The sequence below is a fragment of the Cibotium barometz genome, chromosome 4 (genome assembly GCF_041138505.1).
Source record: "Cibotium barometz isolate CiBa-2024 chromosome 4, ASM4113850v1, whole genome shotgun sequence".
Lineage (NCBI taxonomy): Eukaryota > Viridiplantae > Streptophyta > Polypodiopsida > Cyatheales > Cibotiaceae > Cibotium > Cibotium barometz.
This window is the reverse complement of record NC_141049.1, coordinates 25,642,396-25,662,196: the sequence shown is the minus strand read 5'-3', so window position 1 is coordinate 25,662,196 and position 19,801 is coordinate 25,642,396. Positions and strand designations below refer to the sequence as shown.

Here is a 19,801-nt window from a genome sequence, read left to right as displayed (position 1 = left end):
TCCTCCAGGAACTCCTGTGAGAGTCCCTGTAACCGCCAATGCCCCGCTGCAGCTAGAGAGACCATCCTCCTCGCCGTCAAAATATGCCTCCCCAGCCGAACAGTATACTGGAAAAAGGTGATCTCTGTGGCCTCAAGGGATGCATAAGGATCATGCCACTCATACTCCCCTGGGTCCCACTATAACCGGGCCAAGGGGCGCGCTGCATATGCCCATATACGCCAATCTGGGAGCACATCAGCAGGGTCGGGGTCAATATGCCACTTCCGAGAAGCGGCGGCCACTACCCGTATCCTCTGAAAGGTGCACTCTGCAACCAAAGGCGACTCCACCTCCACTCTCTGAAGTCTGCCCTCATCCTGTATCTCATAGTAGAGGCATCTGCCATCCTCAGTGCAAGCTCTGACAGCAATTAGGATCTCCAACTGAGTAAAGGCTCCCATCCACCGTGGGGCCACTGGCTCGAATGGCGTGAACCACTCCTCTGTGAGTGCCTCCTGAATATCATCCCTCATAATCATCCCCCCTCTGAAGTGACTCAGCCTCTCCACCTGGATCTCCTCTCGGAGACTGCAGAAGGTCTGCCAGTCTCCAAAACTGCGTGCTGGGCCTGCCGCTAAAGGTCCCCAGGCTAGACGAGGCCGAGAACCCAGCATATGACCCTGCTCTGTGCGAACCGCTGGGCTCCAGATGAGCGGCTGTCTGGCCCGCTCCTCAACACAAGAAGGAGGTCGCTGAGAGAGCCCCGGTCTCAGCAGCTCCCAAGCTCTTAGGATACTCAAAGCAAATCTGTCCTCCCATCCTCTACTGAGGCCTGTCCTCCTCATCTCTATGAAGATCCAGCGAATCTCTGGTACCCAAGTGCCCCCTGCTGGGGGAGCCCGAGCCTGCAGCCGCTGCAAGAGAAGCTCTTTCCAAGGCTCAACGCCTGGAAGCAGTCCCCGAACAATAAGCTTCCCCAATGAGGCTCTACTCTGATCGACTGGATCTATAATGCCCAAGCCTCCCTGAGCCAGCGGAAGTGTAATAACTGCCCATGCAACCTTTGCCCAGGCTGACTGACCGTCCCGCCCAGACCACAAAAAGTTCCTGATCAGCCTCTGTACCTGGCTGATGCAAGAGCTCGAGAAGATCCAGCAAGACGTAATGTACCACATGGTCGCTAGCAGCACCTGATTTGCCACCACCACCCTCCCAGCCAAGGATAGTCGAGCTGTACTCCAGTACAAAAGCTTCTTCCGAATGCTCAGAAGAAGCGGGGCAATCTGCTGCTCAGGTGACAAATCCAGTCCAATCTGGCATCCCAAATACCGCACTGCTGTGCCAGGAGGAATCCATCTAAAACCGGGTCCGGGCTCCATGCCGGAGTGGGAGCACTGCTGATCCAAAAGGCCACTGTCTTGCGCCAATTGATCAATGCTCCCGAAGCTGCACTAAAAACCTCGAGCGACTGCTCTGCCCGAAGAAGATTGGCCTCTTGGCCATGCAAAAATAAGCCCGTGTCGTCTGCAAACTCAGCATCAAGCAGGTCCTCCCCCCGGACTGGGAGCTGGAGTCCTCTCAAACCAACCTCCTCTACCATCAAATACATGCTCATAGCCTCCACAAAGAAGAGAAAAAGAAAAGGGGCGAGGAGACACCCCTGTCGGACTGATCTGGTCAGCTCAAAACTCGGCCCCCGTCCTCCTGCAATCAACACCTGGCTACGAGCTGTGGAGTCCAGAGCCGCCACCCCTCTGATCCATCCTGGCTCAAAGCCCAGGCGAAGCATAGTGCCCTCTAAGAAACCCCAATCAACTCTATCGTATGCCTTCTCAAAATCGAGAAGCATCACGACCAAGTCCTCGCCAAGAAATCTAGCTCGGGCCGTCGCCTCCCAGAAAGTAAAGATGTTGTCAAGGATACTGCGCTCCTTGACGAATCCTGTCTGGGTAGCACGAATCAACTCCCCCAAAAAGGGCTGGATCCTCAAACTCAAGGCCTTTGCCAAGACCTTGTAGACAGTGTTGAGAATCGTAATAGGCCTCCAATGCCGAATATCATCTGATACTCCCTCCCCCTTGGGGATAAGAAAGATCAAGCCCTCTGAAAAGCTCTGTGGCATCACCCCAGTGTCCAAAACATACTAAAAGCCCCTGAGGAGGCCTGGCCCCAAAAGGTCCCAATAGCGCATAAAAAAGGCCGGCGTCAGTCCGTCCTCCCCTGGGTAACTATGTCGCGGCAGGACCCTCAAGGCCTCGGCAAGCTCAATCTCTGAAAGAGGCGCACCAAGAACTGTACGCATACGATCTGTGACCCTCCTCTGCACATGGCTGCAAGCATCTCTATTCTCAGTGGCTGGCTCCACTGAAAGCAGGTCTCTATAAAATGCAGTGGCAATGGCTCTGATCTCCCCGGGCTCAGTAGCTACCGAGCCATCCGGTCTACCAAGCTGACGAACTCCTGCCCGAGCATGGCGGGGTCCAGTGATCTCAAAAAACTCCCCAGTCACTCTATCACCAAGCTACGTCCACTGAGAGGCCTGACGACGATAGTAAAACTCATGTCTCTGCTCCTCTGCCTCTCTAACCTCCTGGCGTGCCTGGCACAGCTGTGACGCCAACCACTCACATGCAGGCTGCTGCTCCTGGAGGCGTTGTAGCGAGGCAAGGCTGCGTCTCAACCGATGCTCCCGCTCGCGAATCTCTCCCAGTCGTGTCAAAGCTGCAACGTGCAGAAAAGAGCTAAGCTCGATGAGTCCCTGGGCACACTGGCCTGCTGCATCCTGGTCAGAGCACTGACTATCATGCCAGATCCTCTCAATGTCCTCAGCGAGACTGGGATCTGTAAGTACCCTCTCTGGGATCCTCAACTGCAAGCTGGGCTCCCGTGTCCTCTCCTCCAATGTCAGGATAACTGGCACATGATCTGAAAATGAGGTGCCAGTGAGAATGCCGACGGAGCCCCCTCGCTCCCCTAACCAGTCGCCCACATAAAAGCGATCAATCCGTGATAGATTAGTCCCTCCCTGTCGGCGATCCGACCGAGAGAAACTAAGACTGTCCTGAGAGCGGGAGAAGGCCCCATGCTGCCATGCATCAGTGATCCTCAGTGACATGCAAAACCGGTCCCAAGCTGCAAGCTCCGTGCCGTGCACTGTAACATGACTGCCTCCCACCCTATCGGCCGGGTCCTCAAGCATGTTGAAGTCTCCCCCGACACACCAATGTGCAGCCTCTGGCAATGCATCCGTAACCTGGGTCCAGAACTTTGCTCTGGCACTAGCATGATTAGGCGCATAGACATTGAGCACGCCCAATAGCTCATCATGCATCCTCAGAATGACATATTGTGCTCTACCAGGCACAATGATCCCTCGATCCACAATGGCCTGCCGCCATACATCTGCAATGACCATGCATACTCCTCCCTGTCCACCCAAAGGACCAAACCCTGCAGACCAAAAGGTATCCCATCTACCAGGCATCACCGAACCATATCTCCGGATCCTGCTCTCACCCAAGTGGTGCTCCTGCATCATCAAAATATCAATGCTGCCACCAACCAGGCATCTCTGAAGCTCCTGCCTCAAGCAACCTCGATAGCGTATAAAATGTGCTCCGCCCAGGTCCTGTACATTCCATGAGATGATCCTCATGGATGACCCGCTGAGGTGGATGCTGTCTCAGCCGTGCGGCGGGCCTTCGCAAGCGGCTTGGATGGAGAGTAGTCCCCATCCGAGCGGCTGCGAATCTGCCCACCCGGTGTACTGCAAGAATCGCGGATCAGGCGCCAGTGGCAGTGGCCCATGGCGACTGCCTCCCGCTCTGACAGAGCAACCTCGTGTATACATACATATCCAGGGTCGCGTGCTAAGTCTGCCACTATACGCACGACCAAATGACGAATCCCTGAGGCATCCACACTCCCGGGATCCAAGAAAAAATGAGCTAACTCCCAGAGCCGGCCTATCACATCTGTCACCTCCAGATCGCTCACATGATGAGAAAACTCAACTGCCTGAGTCTTCAAAGTGCTAGGAGCGAGCTCTAGAGTCCACTCCCGGTCGCAAGGGCCACATAGAGAGAACGAGAAGGCCACCGCTGAATCAAGTGCCTCCTCCCCGCGGGCCGGAGGTATCACTACATGAACTCGGATGGGTGCTGGCTCATGGGAGCCCTCTGCTCCAAAAAGCCGAGTGAAGGCGTAATCGAAAGCCTCCGATCGCTGTCTAACACCGAGGCGACTCAGCCGACTGCGGATAGATGATATCCGTGAAGCCCGAATCGGCATGTTAGGTCTCCTCTGTGTTGCTCGAGCGAGGTCGGTGCTCAGCGCCCTCCGGACTGCGGGCGAACGCCAGGGGACTGCCATGGTCTCCCGGGAAGGCGAGGCGGGTGGGGGGGGAGGAGGGGGGGGCGAGGGGGGTGGAGAGGGAGCCACTGCCGAAACCGGAGCGGGGACGGGAGGAGGAGGCGAAGGTGGAAGCGAGGCGGTGGGAGGGGATGGGGGTGGGGGGGGTGAAGGAGGGGGTGCTGGCATCTCCTGGTCCTCAGTCGTCGCTGCAGGTGTCTCCTCCTGGAGGGGAGCAAAGCTGTTCCTCACGGGAACCCAGTGAGGCTGAGACTGTGGCTGCTGCTGCAGCGGTCTCTGGGCGTGCTGCTGTGGCTATCTCCCTCGGCAGCGCCCTTGTCCAGGCTGCCACTCCGAGGTCTCTGTGGCCTGAGCAGGTGTCCCGGAGGCAGCCTGCCGTGCCGCATATGTGGGCAGGCCATCAGGGGCTTGATGCCGTGGTGAGGGTCGAGGTCTCCTGCAAGGGCAGGCCTTGGCCAGATGACCGACCTGCCTGCATATGAAGCATTGGTTCGAGAGCCCCGAGAACTCCACTCTCTGATCAATCCATCCCCCCCCCTATCCTAGGTAGCTGAATGACCTTAGGAAGGGAGGAGATGTCAGACACCAAAACTCTGACGGAGGGTAGCCCAGCTGCTCTGGCCACCACTGAAGCTGCTGTGGAGCCAGTCTCGAGTACCGAGCCCACCAATGCTCCTAGCCGAGAGAGGAGCAGAAGATACTCCTGGCGGAGTCCAGGGAAGCAAACTGTGACATGAAAAAGGCGCTCTCCCTGCTCAGCCGCTGCTGGGTCAAAGCCATGCTGCCAAGGTCTGAAGAAAGCCCGAGCACCCCTGATGTCAAGGGGACTCATGGCAAGGACCTTGGCCACACTCTGGGCGGTCTCGAACTCGATCTGATAATGTCCACGGCCCAGTAGCTGTACGTCCAGGATCTTGCCCACATCTGCAAGGCGGGCCTGGAGAAGATCCCGGATCTCCCCTCTGCTGGGGCGAGTGCCGACTATACGGCAGATGGTGGAATGAGCCTGAAGGCGTTCCACCTCTGCGGTGAGGCTCGCTTCCTCTTCCGGCGAAAAAGAGAAAGCCTGATGGGGGTGTCCTCAGGGGCGGGCGAGGGGGCTGCGGATGAGTCCCTCTAAGGCGAGGCGAGAGGAGTCTCCATCAGAGTCTGAAGCTCAGGCGTAGGCGAGGCGAAAGCAGAAATCCTGCAAGAAACGGGCTGCACACAGAGAGGCGGAAGACGAAGGCCAGAAAAAAAAAAAACCAAGTCAGCACGAAGGGGGGGGGGGCGGGGGGTGAAATGGCGAAGGAGAAGCCCTAGGGGGGGGCGGCAGCTACGCGAAAGAGAGGGGCGGGGAGGAGAAAAGCTGGCGGAGGGGGGGGGGTCAGGGCGTTGCAGAGGTGAGGCGGGTGCGAAGGGGGGGGGGGGGGGCGAGGAGGCGAGGAGGCGAGGAGGGGGGAAGCGAGAAGGCGAGGAGGGGGGTGCAGCAGCGAGGGAGGGGGGCACAGCAACGAAGCAAGCGGAGGGGGCAAAAAGGAGGGGCGGCGGGCAGAGCAGCGTGGGAGGGGGGCGCTGAAACTACAGCAGGCGGGGGGGGGCAAGAGCAAGCGCGAGGGGACAAGGCGGGGGGCACAGGTGTGCAGGACGCGCAAGCAGGGACGGGGCGGAGCTTCAGCGAGCAGACCCACTAGTTTTATTATTAAGCTTTTTTGCCATGATCAAGAATTCCTTCTTTCATCCTATTTGTTCTTTTCTCTTCTCTTTTGTATGTCTTCTTTGTTTACTGATGATAAATATGCTAATATCATCTTATAACTATTGGCCAGCACCTTCACATTTTATGTATTAATTGTTTTGGTCCAACGTCTCATTGTCCACATACATGGTGTTGAAACGTTTTGTTCCAAAATAAATCATTTCAGCATCGTTTCGTTTCGATAGTGAAACATTTCGCGGTGACCTTGGAGGGAGCCCGCATATACTTTGTGTAAAAGGCTGCCCTGTCTACCCCCTCCATTCACAAATTAGCCAGCCTGTAGCACCCCTTGGAGGCACTTCTGTGGCACTTTGCTGCTGTGGATGGCCACTTACTATGTGCTGACCTCTGCGTTTTTTTGCTGAATATGGCTGCCATTCTACTCTCCCAGATCTGGCCTTTGAGTGCCCACCACTAGACTCGCCTAATGCGTCTTCTTCCACCCCCATCTAGCTGCGTTTGAAGCACCAACATGCCACCTTTCTTGCTTGCTATGTCTACCCTCTACTTAAGTGTGTTTGGCCCTCTTTCTTGCCCTTTGGCTGAGTGCCCCTTGCACACACAAGAGCTATCTATCGGTACAGAATATGCAAAACGTAGCTTTGATGAAAAAAACCCAAACTTGAGTGAAAACGCTCATGATGATGGGATTCTTCGTGATGGATCTCCATGCCCTTCTAAGAGAAAAAAAATTGCAGCCTTTCTACCGTCAAAACCTGATGCCCTCCTACCAATGTAACATGGATGCTTGCAACTTTGGATACTTTTTCCACACCTTGATTCTTGAGACCGACTCTCATTAAGCTATGGTTTTACATGGTTATCTTGTATGATTAATTTGGCATAGCTCATACCTCATAGGAGCATTGTTTTACTATCATGTGGGTTCCGATGGATTGACATCTCTCTCCTCTTTCTTGCTTTCTTTCTCTCCCTTCTTCTCTCTCCTCTCTCTTGCTTACATTCTCTCTTCTTTACTCTTTCTCTCTCCTTGATGTTTTCTCTTTCTTTGATGTTTTTTCTCCTTTCACTATCGGCCAACCCTTTGCATCGCTAGCACCCCCTCTGATAGCCACGCGCATATGCGCGGACACACTATTTCCTCTCCCGCCTACCTTGTGTTAAATGCGTTGTAGACCTACCCGCACTGCCAACAAGCCCCACATCTACTGTTTGCCTTTGCCTATCGTGCAACCCTTTTTCACCAGCCTTGCTTATTTCCACCCAGCCATTAACACCCCTGCCACCTTGGAGGAGTGCCCTAGAGGAGTCGGAGCTGCCTAACTTCTCTAAAGGTCTCCCAGCCACTCTCCACCCCATCTTCACTACACAGCTCACACCATGGCATGCCATCGTCACATGGCCAGAAACATGAAAACGCAGGGCTCAAACAATGTGAAGGCTCAGAGAAGGCCCAAGGGAGGAGGGAAACCATGAAAATTGATAAAAGAAGCAATGTGAAAACCTAAGGTGGAGGGTAGCATGAAAATGCAGAGACGGGCTGCCGTGAAAATATTTTGGGCAAGGGAGATCAGAGTCTGGACAGTTTACTCTTGCTGCAAGTTGAAAGTGGAAACAATAACCCATTTGTTTTGGAAGTATAGGACCTTAAAAAGGTAGTGGAATTGGAATCTGGATTAGCAAACTGTTGGATGGTGTAATAGAGGTGCAATTCCTGTAGCAAAACTGCATCTTGGGAGAAGGGGAAAGATTCAACAGTGGAACTTGGGAAATCGTTGCAGTATTGGTGTTTTGTTGTGTTCTATTTGTTTGATGCACAAGTCTTCTAAACCTTACGTATAGATTCAAATCCTATTGAATATCATTCCATATTTGAGCTAGCTATGTGTCGACACAGGGATGGTAGAGGGCCGCTACTTCTAGGAACTTGGCATACAGTGATACCAGCAGCTGCATCCATGCATCTCCCTGTGCATGCTGTACCAAATCTTCTACCTTCTAGCCTTACCCTTCCCACTTTACTTCACCCACTCCTTGTATCGCTCTTTCCACCTCATGTACAAAGCTCAATGCATTTTTTGTACTCAAACTGATACGGCAATCTGGTAACAATTCTCAAACAATTTATGAGCATAGATACATTGGAGCAGTTCGTTTTATGCGAGCACTCATCTGTGTTTCTGTGTGTATGTATAATAAGTTTTTGTAGCAAAATTATAACATATTGGGACTAAAAATGAATTATATACCATCACAACAACCACGACAGTACAACGTCGTTATATTCCATAGATTTTCTACCTGTAAGCTCAAGAATGGACCTATGGAAATCTTTTGGTAAGCAGTCGCACATCGGCCTGCTTGGGTTCAAACACAACTTTCCATTTTCGATCCTCTGATACTGGCTTGATCACCAGCTTCGGATTGCACGCATTCACCCCCGACACATCAAACTGCAAAATCCATCAATTTGAGAAAAACCACCAGGTGGACATGATATAGTATGTGTGTCACAGTGTGTGTGTGCACGCACGCACCTCAAGATTAGCACCGATTTGGTAGCCCTCGACATGTTGCCTTAACTTCAGAAAAAATTCTTTTGGTGTCCATTCGATGCTGTACAAGTCGTCCCACGAAGGGGCATCTTCGTTAGTACTACCAGTGTCGAACCCTGCTGCCTCCATGTTGGTCGGTATGGGCTGCATCTGAAGGACATTTGGTCTATGCTTTTGATCAAACCCGGCGGATGGTCTTGGCACATTTGAACTAGATTCTTCCCTGTGATATGTATTTTGATGCTGCATCACACTTCAAAAAGACAAGTAGGTCAGATAAATTATACATAAAGTATCACAAATGTGAACTGCCGAGGTAGAATGAAATTCAAAAAAAAAATTCTTTCCTTCTACTAAACCTACCTAATCCCCCCAACACACACACACACACACACACAAAAAACATGAATACATACATAGATGTGCCTGTGTCTAACTTAATGTGCACATCTCTCTCATTCTAAATAAATGCATACAAAAAAACATACATGTGTGTGTGTAACTAAATAGACGTAGATACGCACCCTCTCTCATTCTACATAAATGCATACAAAGATACATACGTGTGTGTGTGTGTGTGTGTGTGTGTGTGTGTGTGTGTGTGTGTGTGTGTGTGTGACAAATAGATGTCGATGCGCACCTCTCTCTCTCTCTCTCTCTCTCTCTCTCTCTCTCTCTCTCTCTCTCTCTCTCTCTAGCCTGCACGTAGCGTGCACGCCTCTGTCTACGCTGCCTGCTCTGTGCGCCTCTGGCTGCTCTGTCTGCGCTGCCCACCTGGCTTCAGCATGTAGTTTGCACGCCTGTCTTCGCTGCCCACCTGCGCTGCCTGCTCTGTGCGCCTCTGGCTGCTCTGTCTGCGCTGCCCACCTGCGCTCAGCATGTAGCCTGTGCGCCTCTGTCTACGCTGCCCACCTGCGCTGCCTGCTCTGTGCGCCTCTGGCTGCTCTGTCTGCGATGCCCACCTGTGCTTCAGCATGTAGCCTGCACATCTCTGCCTGCTCTGTGTGTAGGGTAAACATGTCTCAATCCCAGGAGGGAGAACACGATGGTGAAACAATCTTTCACACCCCCACGAAGGCACCAAATGCCTACCGCAGAAGACTGAGGGAAGGGACAGGTCCCCTGGCTCACGAAGGCTTGCGAAGATGGCCCGACAAGACAAGGCACTCTATGAGGAGATACAACTGCACATAAGGACAAAGATGAGCACCATGCGACAGGAGCTTGAAAAGGAATGGACTGAGAAGATGCATGCCCAAAGGAAAGTGATATACGAAACCCTGAAGGAAGAGATATATGCCCAATTGAAGGGAGAAATGCAAGCCCAAGTACGGGTTGAGATGGAATTAGCCCAAGCCTTGATGCACACGGAAATGAAAAAAGAGATGCAGAAATGGAAGGATGACATGCTCCGGGAGATTGGCACAACAGTTGCATCGTACGAAGGCACTTTGAAGACATGTATGGCTGACCGCGAAAAAGACATCATAGAAATGCAAAACACTTTGGAATCATGTAAGGCAAAAGTGGCTGCATGTGAGAAGGAAATGCATTCATGGGCTGAAATTGCCAGTGCCACAAAGAACCAAATTGAGGAAGTCAGCCCATGGATTGAAGTAGTAAAAAAGCAGAAGGATACACCAGTCAATAAAGTAGAGGTGATGAATGCTACATTGGAAGAGGAAGCCAAGAGACAGGACACATGTACGCGTAGTTGGGTAGGAAGATAAGGGAAATCCCCAAGAGGATGCAAAAGCTCTTGCAACAAAAATTGGAGCCACTGATGTACCCATTACTAGAGCATGGCAAGTAGGCAGAGATGAAACCAGGGCGAAGATATTGATCATCAGGTTTGGTGACTTGGAGAAGAAGAAGGCCTTCCTCTCCAAAAGGATGGCCCTTATGGGGAAAAAAATTCATTTGGATGAGGACCTTACACCGGCACAGATAGCACACCGGAAGGAACACATGCCGCGTGTGCTTGAGGCAAGGAGAGAGGGGAAATGGGCGGTATGTAGAGATGGCCAAGTCATCATTACGGAGAGGAGGCCCGCCTGACGGTGCGCGGCCTATAAGACCTTGCAATTCACGATGTGGAATTGCAGTGGAGCCCTTAGAACAGATGCAGGATACTTTCAGACACAGTGATATTGCTATGTATACGGAGACCCATCAGTGCACAAACAAGAGGCTTCCTAACGTGCGGGGTTATAGATGGGAATCAGTGTTCGCCCTCAGCCACGCACAGTGGGAGGTACGAGAGGAACTGGAGGAGTGGCAATACTTTTCAGGGAGGAGCTTCGGGACAAAATACATGTGGTACATAGAGATGCAAATGCGAGGTACATGTGGGTTCGAATATGCAGAGAGGGGCTCCGCGAGCTATATGTGGCAGTATGCTACTTTCCCCCCAACCCACTCCAAGCTTGCACCATCAGGAGAGTTGCCCTATACGCCACTATATGATGATATCATGAGGTTTGCCAGCATGGGAGACATATTACTATTGGGAGACTTTAATGCACGTACAGGCACAGAGCAGACAGAGCTGTATGATACTCAAGAGGCTATGTACCGGGAGATCACGGCAGAGGATGTAGGGTTGCAGAGATCAGCACAAGATGAGGGGGAGATTACAGATTATGGCACGCATTTTATCACACTCAGGAGTGCACATGGGTTGGTCATATACAATGGCCTATCAAGATGGCAAGGATCAGATGCTCTCACACACTGGAACTTTAAAGGGGGAGCGAGCACAGTGGACTACTTGATGGGATCTCCTTCATTGATACCTGATGTGCGGGGTTTCACGATTTCTAGTCGGCCCATTGGTATAGCAACCGATCATGCATACCTGAGTTTCACACTAGTAGGTAGATCCCCGAGAGATGGGCCAGCCACTCATCTACCTAGGTACCCGAGATATCAGTTTACACATGAGACAGTTGGGGTTTACCGAGATGCAATATCTCATGGCTTGTTTGCTTTAGACCCGCATAGCCCTCTGGATGAGATTACGAGAGGATTGCCAAGTGTACTACATGCATCCGCCTCATGCGTTTCCTTGCACTATGATCCCCCCCCCCCCCCCCCCCCCCCCCCCCGGCAACACTGCCCCACAGAACAGTCGGTATGATGATGTGTGGAGGAAGAAACGAGCCTACTTGGCTAAAGTAGAGCAAGAGATCTACCAACTCTTCCCGGGGAAGGACAACAAGAGGGCATGGAAGATGTTTCAAGAGAGACAGCCTGGTACTCCGATTACTTCACCTGAGGCATGGCATGCTTATGCTAGAGAGCTATATAATGCACCAGGACAGCCCCCCACCCCCCCTCCACTGGGAGCTAGACCGGCTAGCAATACCTTTTTTACTATGCGGATGGTGCTAGATGCGATAGACAGGTTATAGAATGGAAAGGCACAGGATCATGATGGGCTAGTTGGAGAGCACTTCTCATATGCACGCGACACTTTGGCTCTGCTCATCGTACATGTGTTTAATCGTGCCATTTGTGAGGGTTTCCCGGCAAGCTGGAAAGAGCATATCATTGTACCACTCTTTAAGAGTGGGAACCCCATGGTACCAGGCAACTACAGGACGATCATGATTGGTCATTACTTGGCCAAACTATATGGCTCTATATTGGAGTCGGTCGGAGCTAAGCCACTGGGCAGCGAGGCATGGTCATCAAGCACATGGATAGGCCGGCTTCAGGAGAGGATTTACTACCTTGGATCACATACTGACACTTCAGGCACTTATTGAAGAGGCCAGGGCAAGTGCCAGGCTTATGCACAGATTGCATGACATTGAGGTACATGAGGATATGCAGTGGGGGATATATGCTTTGTATGAGTCTGGGACAGGTAGAGTCCGAGCTCCAGGCGGGACTATCCGATATGGTGACCACCACGATAGGGGTGAAGCAAGGATGCCCGCTATCGCCCACCCTCTTTGGACTGTACATTGATGTGGTCTCAGATTATGTAGAAGATTGGGAGGCCCAGGGGCATGCCTGGCAAGGGTGTTGATACCCATCTTGTTATATGCTGAAGATATTGTTCTAATCTCACACTCTCCAGAGGGATTATAGAGACATCTGGATGCATTACAGGCATTCTGTGCGGATAGAGATCTGACAATGAACCTTGGGAAAACCAAGGTTATGGTGTTTAACACCACACAAGCATGGGTGACGAGATCATAGCCTCAATTCACTTTTCGAGGGGAGCCAGTTGAGTACGTCAGGTCATATGTCTACTTGGGAGTTACTTTCATAGGACCGTGTTTCTCCCTTAAGGAGGCAGAAGCTGCTAGATTAGCTCGAGGGCATGCAACCTTAGGGGCACTTGAGAGGCAGTGTGCACACATACAGTTTCAGGAGCCGCCCACCAAATTGTGGCTATTTGATACACTTGTCACACCGACCCTCCTGTACGGAGCTCCAATTTGGGGGCCCAACATACATCACAGATCTCAGAGAGGGACGGATGAGGGATGGAGGCAAATGGAGAGACCACTGATTATGATGATTGCCCGCATGATTCGGAGCAAATCATCGGTACCACATGAGATTGTTCGGGCTAAGCTGGGTGCCGCACCAGTAGTGACCATGGCCCTATTCCAAGCAGTTACCTTTTTACAATAGCTATGGGAGCTCCCTCAGCAAAGGTACTCCCGATTGGCATTGACCTCATCCATACAATTGGCAGAGGATGGAGATACTCATTGCTGGTATGCTCAGATGATATCATGGTTTGACCTACATGGTTTGCGGATAGAGGCACTACCACCCTTTCAATACAGTCTGGATTGTCCATTTTTGGATCTCACCCGCTCAGAGCAAAATAGCGTAATCAGGATGGATATCATCAGAGTGGACACAAAGAGGACATGGACTAGTCCCCTTGAGCCCTTAGGCACGAAAATGGCTCTTCAAACCCCGGTGCTTCAGTTGGAGCAATTATTACCCGGGAGCTCGAAGATAAGCAGAAGGGCGCCCATGACCAGGAGTATGAGCGCAACGAATTCCTCAAGTCCTTTGGCTACATAGGTGGCCAGAGAGTCGTTGTCTTGTTCGACAGCGGCAGCACGGAGGATGTGGTCACGGAACAAGCCGCTAGGCGTACCCGTTTCGAGTTGACTCCGGTCGACAAACAGGTTGAGGGTTTTAGCACAGGTATGACAACGAGCGTCAAGTATGAAGCTCTAGGTGCTAAGTTAGTGATTCAGGGCATAGAGTTTTTGCGTGACTTTATGGTTACCCCTCTGGTAGGAGCAGACATAATTTTGGGTATCCAGTGGTTTCACAAGTTTCTTCCTGATGTCAAGTGGGACAAGCACACGTTCCAGATCAATCGGAATGTGTCAAACACCCCGGTGACCATTAAGTGTGAGCCAGGTATTCCGAACTTTCCGCTCATAAGCCACTTGCAGGCTAAGCGAGCAGTCTCAGGAAAGGCGCACAGTGTGCGATGATTTACATCCAAACAGCCCAAACGATGGCCAGTGCTTCTGAGAAGTACTCGGTTCTCCATGAAAAGTTCCAGAAGATTTTTCTTCGGGAGAGCCTCCCTCCCCAGCTCCCCCCGTCCAGACCAGAGGATCATAGGATTGACCTTCTCCCAGGCTCGGAACCCCCGAGCAAGTTTCCGTATCGCCTTTCTAAGGCAATGGAATCGGAGTTGGACCACCAACTCCAAGAATTGTTGTAAGCTAGCTTCATCCGCCCCAGTGTGTCGCCATTTGCAGCACCGATCTTGTTTGTCAAGAAGAAAGATGGGTCTTCCCGGTTGTGTGTCGATTATCGTGCACTCAACAAGCTGACTATCAAGAGCAGATTCCCGATGCCTCGAATTGACTATATTCTCGAGAGGCTGAATGGAGCAAAGGTGTTCTCATAACTGGATTTAAAGAGTGGGTACCACCAGTACGGATTGTAGAGGGGGACATCCCCAAGACAGCCTTCCGTACAGAACGGGCCCACTATGAATTTGTGGTCATGCCATTTGGTTTGACGAACGCCCCAGTTACATTTAACCGCATGAAGTGTTCATATTTTTGGACGACATACTCATATTTTCAGCTAATTGAGCAGCATGACATTGATGTGGAGAAAGTCCTTAAGTTGCTGGAAAGCAACGAGCTCTACGTCAATGAAAAGAAGTCGAAATTTTATCTGTTCCAGGTGCATTACTTGGGATATATAATTAGTGCTGAAGACATTCGACTTGATCCGGCTAAAGTGGCCGAGATTGTTATTGGGAAGTACCTCAGACAGCTTATGAGTCATGACATTAGATCATTTGTGGGTATATGCCAGGCATATTCCACCCACATGGACAAGTTTTCTAATCTCTCGGCAGCTCTCACCGATCTGCTAAAGAGAGTGAAAACAAGAAGGCAAAAGATTCGAATGACTCCACGAGCGTTGGAGGCATTCCAAAACCTCAAGGTGGCTTTGTCAGAAGCACCTTGTTTAGCCCTTGCCTCATGGGACGAACCATTTCAAGTGATCACTGATGCGAGTAACATCGCAATTGGAGGTGTATTGCAACAGAATGGTCATCCAGTAGCTTACATGTCTCGTAAGTTACTGCCTGTCAAGAAGAACTACTCAGTCTATGATCGTGAGCTCCTAGCAGTTATACAGGCCTCGAAACATTGGAAACATTTCCTGTATGGCCGTGACCTCGAGGTTCGCACTGACCATCAAGCATTGCGCTGGAATCAGATGATGCCAAGTGCACAGTGGAGTGATCGACACCATCGCTGGAGTCAGATATTCCAGCAGTTTGGTGGTATGATTGAGTACCTTCCAGGAAAGGCCAATCCAGTGGCCGACGCTTTGAGCAGGAAGGGACAAGTGTCTACGATTCAGACCACTAGACTTGACCTTGTTGGTACAAGACTAGAGGACATGAAGCACACGTACGCGGATTCCGAGGAATTCGGTACTCAGTGGGAACAGGCATTGGATGCCACATGAAAATGCCATTTTCTGATACGCGATGGTTGGCTTTTCTACAAAGGCCGACTATGTGTCATGAAGTCATTCCGGGCAGCTCTTCTCCATGATGCCCATGACGCCATTACAGGTGGTCACAGGGACATGAATTCGACTCTGGAGAAATTAGAACGGCAATACTATTGGCCAAAGATGAGGCGTGATGTGTTTACATATGTACAACGCTGTGACATTTGTCAAAAGGTGAAAGCTCCTCGTGGAAAGAAGATAGGGTTGTTACAACCCTTGCCAATTCCTGAGGGTCCTTTCCAGGACATTTCGATGGACTTTGTCACAAATCTGCCTCCCAGGCCGAGTAAGCGTAATACGCAGTGCTTAACTATTGTTGATAGGTTTAGCAAATTTGTTATGTTGATTCCTTGCAGGACCAATGTGACCGCCGAGGATGTTGCCCAGCTATTCATTCGGCATTGGTACCCGATTGGCGGGATTCCTAGAACCAGTGTCAAACCGAGATGCCAAGTTTACCAGTCATTTTTAGAGGGCATTGTTTGATAATTTTGGTACTAAGCTGAATTTTTCCAGTGCATTCCACCCACAGACAGACGGCCAGACAGAGATATACAACCAGTTGGCCTTTGATGTGCTGAAGTGTTATGTCCACGATCAGCAAGGTAAGTGGGAATCGTATTTGCCTTTAGTTCAAGCTGTTTTGAATGACTCTTTTTCTTCAGCTATTGTTTGGCAGGACTCCATATGAGGCAGCGTTTGGAAGACCTTTCCAATCATTGTTAACCAGGACTTCGTCTTCAGTACCGGAGGCGAACAGAGTGACGGAGTCTTACCAGGAAATCTTAGAGTCAGTAAAAGACAGATTGGCTAAAGTACAAGAGGCCTACACTCGACAGGCCAATAAAGACCGAAGGGATATGAAGTTTTCAGAAGGAGATTGGATTTATCTTCGGATAATGAAGCAAAGATTGAAGCAGGTGGGCAAGCAAAGTGCTCAAGTAAACCAAGGGGCCAAGACAGCCTTTATATGGTTGTATGGTTTATATGGCACTCGAATATGAGCTTCCTGCACCTTCTGTACAGATATGTCCACGTGCATCCCGCACTTGGATGCCACGTAGACATTTCTGTACAGAAGGTGTAGGACCTGGAATGGTGAACTAGTCCCATGTGAGCCCAATCTGGGACGAGTCAGCCAGGGATCCATCTCAGTCGTCCGAGGTCAGGTGTGCATTGTCCTGCACATGAGTCCAAGGTCAGGTGTGCACTGTCCTGCACATGAAACAGTGCCAGTCCGCGCTGTGAGTCTCCCTCTAGAATGATGTCAGTGATTCTGTGTATCTGGTATGGTACCGAATGCCAGATCACTGAGTAGATAGTGGTTAGGACAAGAGGCCAGCCCATAGGGCTACCCCGGATCTGAGTGTGGGCATGGGAATGGTGTAGAACCACCCCCATGAGGGCCAGGAAGGCCCAGGCTGAACCCACCAGCCATGGAGGGGCTATAGGACAGCCCTAGGGCAAAGATAAGGCTATTTCCAGGAGCTTACAGCCTTTATATGGCTGTAGGGCAAGTATGGGGCAGCCCATCCAGGCTGCCCAGCCCTCGGATTGTGGACAAAAGATGTGCCCAGCCCTTCAGAAGCAGGCGCCTGATGACCAGCCAGCCAGGAAGAGAAGCGTAGAAGTTATGGGGATTTTTCCAGCATCTCTCTCTCTCTCTCTACTCTCTCTCTCTATCTGCGTTTTTGCATCAGATGGTTTCCAAGAGTGTTTAGGGCTGAAAGAAGACTCTCAGAGCTTCCGCATGTTACATTGGTATCAGAGCATCAGGCTCAGCAAAGCTAAACGCTGACTCAGTCCCATATGATGGTGTACAGGTCCAAGGTACAGGAAAGTACACGGATACGAAGCCCAAGGCAAGGAACACAGAATCGGGAAGAGCTCCCAGGAGGTTTGTTGGTGGTGTTCCACAATGCCAGAGGGGATGGCAGTCCTGTGAGCTAGATAGGTTCTCGAGCAACGGTCCCAAGGGAGGTTTATCCTCCAAAGGGTGTGATGTGAGAGTGCCAGACTCATTTCTCAGGAATAAAGACCAAGACGGTGTTCAGAGTCAAGGCAGGTGTCACATGCACTCTGCACTCAGTGCATGGTGACAAGATGGCTCATCATCAGAAGTGCAACAGTTGTACAGTTTTAGAACCCAATAGGATGATATTTGTCGTACGCCGTGACCCCATTGTACATCCTCAATCCAGGATAAGTCAGGCACGAGCTACGTAGATCATTCCTCAGCCTTAGCGGGTCAGTCAGTCAGTCAAGTCCCTTAACCCACTTGGGGAGAATCATTCATGCATGTAGAGTCAGTAGAAGCCTTAGGGTTTGCATCAGAAAGCACTCTGCATCCTGCATAATATGCATGCATATGCCTGTGCATCATTTAGAACATCCCAGAAGTCTTAGGGAATTTACTAGGATTTATCTGGTATTTTTTCCATATTTAATAGTATTTATTTAGCATTATTTGCATTATTGGGCATTTATAAATATAAACTTTATTAAATGACCAACCTCCGGTTAGTATAAATAGGCTTGCATAGAGCTTAGTTTATCATTCAGTCTTCATTGTGCTAAGAGCTCTCCTCCTCAGCCCTAGGAGCATCATTGCTTTCAGCCCTAGACTAATCCAGCCCTTGGAGCTCATAAGCTTGCTTCTCCAGCCCCTTGAGAACCCCTTGCTTCAGTCAGCCCCAAGCGCCTGCTATCAGCCTCAAATCAGCCTTGATTCAGTCCACTACAGTCTCTAATTCAGCATACAAGTCTGCGTTTTCCTGCATAGTACCTGGCCGCCTGCAGATTCTGTCCAGCCGTACAGAAGTACTCTGCGTTTCTGTCCAGCAGCATTAGTACCCCTGCAGATTCTGTCCAGCAGCAGCAGTACCCTCTGCGTTTCTATCCAGCAGCCTCAGAACCTCTGCATTTCAGTTCAGCAGCTTCCCTACAGGCCTGCGTTTCTGTCCACAGCAGTTTCCAGCCTTGAATCCACAGTTTGCAGCAGTGTCCAGCCTTCTGTGCATCATCCATACTTGCAGCATTCATAAGTGTTTTCAGCATTCTAACATAGTGTAGAACAGTCCACCTTCTTCTTCTCTCAGCCTCAGGTGTGCAGCCCTTCCTCATGCATTTGGGAAGAGTGCATAGGCTCGAGATCAGGTCATCGAGGTGTTTCTACAGCAGTGTACAGATCAGCCACTCTCCGATCCTCCAAGATCTTGCGTTTGGCTTATCTACAGTCCACAGTCATTCTCTCTAAAGAAATAAAGCAAATACTATCTCGTTATCGGGATAGGGGGCCCTTCAGTGGGTAATTCGGGACCCAATCTGGTGTACAGTTATCATATCTCTCTCTCTCATCTCTTTAAAGTTTGAAGTATTGAAATGGATTGCTAAACTCACGAAACTCAGGATACAGAAGACGGTGTGAGCATGTGTGACAGGATCATCCAATATAAAGACTTCCGCTGCATATCACATTGGTATTAGATTCAGATTGTCCACACACACCGTATCCTAGCGTGGGGGCATCCTTGGATGGTTAGATTGCGTTCCGGCACCACCACCGACTTCAGCATCATGTCTACAGGAGAGAGTACTCATCAGCCGGAAGACGTCTCCCCCGAAGGACACCTCGTTCTTCCGCCTACAACAAACACCATAGCTCTTCTTCGAGCTCAGAACCAGCTTCTCATGGAGCGTCTCCAACTCTTGGAGGCAGCAGCAGCACGTCCTTCTACACCTCCAGCAGCACCCGACTACATCTCCCTCTTCTTTCAGATGGAACAACAAAGGAGAGAGGACGAGGCCCGAAGGAAAAGAGAAAAAGAAGAAAGACGGGACTATGAGGAAGCCCAACGCAGGATCGACGAAGACCGGCGTCAAACTGAACTCGCCCCTCGGGAACACCAACGTGAGCTTGATCGAGAACGTATGTTACTCGAACACCAACGGGAAAAGGAGGCCATACACTTGAGGTATCAGCAGCTCTCCTCAGTCTCCCCAGTCATAGGTGTCACCAGCCAGCAGTCCGCGGCAGGATCAACCACCATCATTCGCAGTCAACCAAACTTCAGTAAGTATGATGTAAGTGTGATCATTCATCAGTTAATCAATTTGTTCATCAGTTTAATGCTCATTTTCCATTAGCTAGGAT

General features: G+C 50.7%; 1 protein-coding gene across 1 annotated transcript in view; it reads right to left on the bottom strand.

Moving 5' to 3' along the window:
* Positions 1-19,801, bottom strand: part of ORG4 (OBP3-responsive protein 4 (ORG4)) — an 89,101-nt gene that overhangs the window by 54,454 nt on the left and 14,846 nt on the right. The window contains 3 exon segments of the mRNA XM_086787326.1: positions 8,354-8,388; positions 8,391-8,505; positions 8,590-8,860. Of these exon segments, the coding sequence (XP_086643452.1) occupies positions 8,354-8,388; positions 8,391-8,505; positions 8,590-8,860 (421 nt within the window).